The 1,740-nt window shown below is 53.0% G+C and overlaps 1 protein-coding gene across 1 annotated transcript; it reads left to right on the top strand.

The window, feature by feature from the left end:
• Nucleotides 1–1,080: 1,080 nt before the first annotated feature.
• ACA1_193750 (Fbox domain containing protein) lies at nucleotides 1,081–1,512 on the top strand (the record flags this gene model as incomplete). Its single annotated transcript, XM_004337323.1, has 3 exons — nucleotides 1,081–1,126; nucleotides 1,259–1,387; nucleotides 1,460–1,512. The coding sequence occupies 3 exons, from the start codon at nucleotides 1,081–1,083 to the stop codon at nucleotides 1,510–1,512; spliced, it is 228 nt and encodes a 75-aa protein (XP_004337371.1).
• Between the last annotated feature and the right edge of the window lie 228 nt (nucleotides 1,513–1,740).

Here is a 1,740-nt window from a genome sequence, read left to right as displayed (position 1 = left end):
AGGAGATGAGGAGAAAAGACGCCCAGATAATGAGCGATGGCGCTCTCCCATGCGTCAGCATTTCCACTCCCCACAATCAATCTCACGCCCCTTCACCTTGCTTCCTCGACTCTTTTCCCTTTGACTTTCCTCTCTCGGCTCTCCAATGGCCGCCACGGCGCATAAAAGGAAGACTCCCAAAAAGCAAAGTGCCTTATACGACATGAACACCTTGGGAAAGAACATTAACATCCAAATCCGCTGTGGTGTAGTCGGTAACATTTATGGTTCTCACCCATGCGCCCCGGGTTCGATTCCCGGCAGCGGAAAAATCTTTTTGCCTTCTGTGCATACCTGTTTTGGGTGGTGATGATTGTTGCCATCCCAGACTGGGTTGAAGAGGATCTGTGCTGACACTGAAGGAGCTCACTGCATGAATTGAGAACAAGCTCCACAAGAAGGTGAGCCAGTTGACTGTAAAGACAACATTCCAGTCCCTGGACATCTCCTATAAGGAGGTGGTTCAGATTCTGGCTGGTGTTGCCAGGGCTTTGTGATCCTGTACCTCCTGCCATAGTTGCCCTGCCACAACCCAATCAAGTACATCAAGTCCCAGGTGTGCCACATGACCTTTCATGACAGAGAGGGACTTTGCCAGGCCACAACAGCAGCACAGATCATGGCAACAATGCTGTGGGCCAGTTCACACACATGATTCAGTTCTTCTGTCAGTGCCTGGATGGTCTTGAGTTCTCATGCCAGTCATCATCAAGGAAGTTACTCCTGTACAGGAATTGCAGTGGATGATGGCCACAGGTGCCACTTGTGTGCACAGCCAGCAGCTCCATCACTGTGAGCCACAACTTAAGACATGCAACCACAACTGAGATAATTTGTTGCTGCGCGCCAAGGCTCGAAGCGAAACGAAACAAGCAAGGCCTGTGGCCCAATGGAAAGGCGTCTGACTACGAATCAGGAGATTCTGGGTTCGACCCCCAGCAGGCCTGAAGCTGCACCTTTTTTGCCATTGCAATTAATATTAGAAGTATGCTGCAATTAATTGGCCGTACGCCACGAGACACGCCATTCTTTCCAGAGACAATGGCTGCCGTGCCGGCAACACAGCTGCTCTCGCCTCGTTGTGGCGGTGCGTGTTGTTCGGCGACAGACCTCCTCATCGCAATCGCATTTGCAATAACGGAATTGAAATAAAGATTTATCCTATTTTTGATTTATTTATTTGTATTATTATGTTTGTGTTTATGGTGGGTACCCACAGGCACGGTGGACTTCATCACCGCACTACCGCCCGAGTTGTCCCTGCACGTCCTCCTGTTCGTGCCTCTCTCGGCGGTCGGCTGCACCCTGTCGCTCGTGAGCCGGGCCTGGAAACGGTGCACCGCAAACCGTTTGTTTTTGGGGCACTCGAGAGAGCACAGCTCACCTCTCGACCTCGGTGGCGTTTGTGGTGTTGGCGCAGGTTCGCAGATGACGACGCCCTGTGGCGGGCAGCGGTGGCAGCTTCAGCTTTGACAGGAGGAGGAGGAGAAGAAGAAGACGACGACGACGGCGCCAGGGGCTTCAAGGCGGTGCTGAAGGAAGCGCTGCTCAGCAATCCGCTCCGTGATACGTGCCTCCCCCCCCTCTGCGCGAACGTTTTCTCGATGATGGTGGCCGAAACCTCACATGATCGAGTTTGGGGTGCATGCGTGGTGGCTTCTTGCACCCCTTAGATATGAGCCTCAGCTCACTCACGGCTGC

The sequence above is a fragment of the Acanthamoeba castellanii genome (genome assembly GCF_000313135.1).
Source record: "Acanthamoeba castellanii str. Neff unplaced genomic scaffold scf7180000084750, whole genome shotgun sequence".
Lineage (NCBI taxonomy): Eukaryota > Discosea > Longamoebia > Acanthamoebidae > Acanthamoeba > Acanthamoeba castellanii.
The sequence above is the reverse complement of the archived record's forward strand: the minus strand, read 5'-3'. Positions and strand labels throughout refer to the sequence as shown.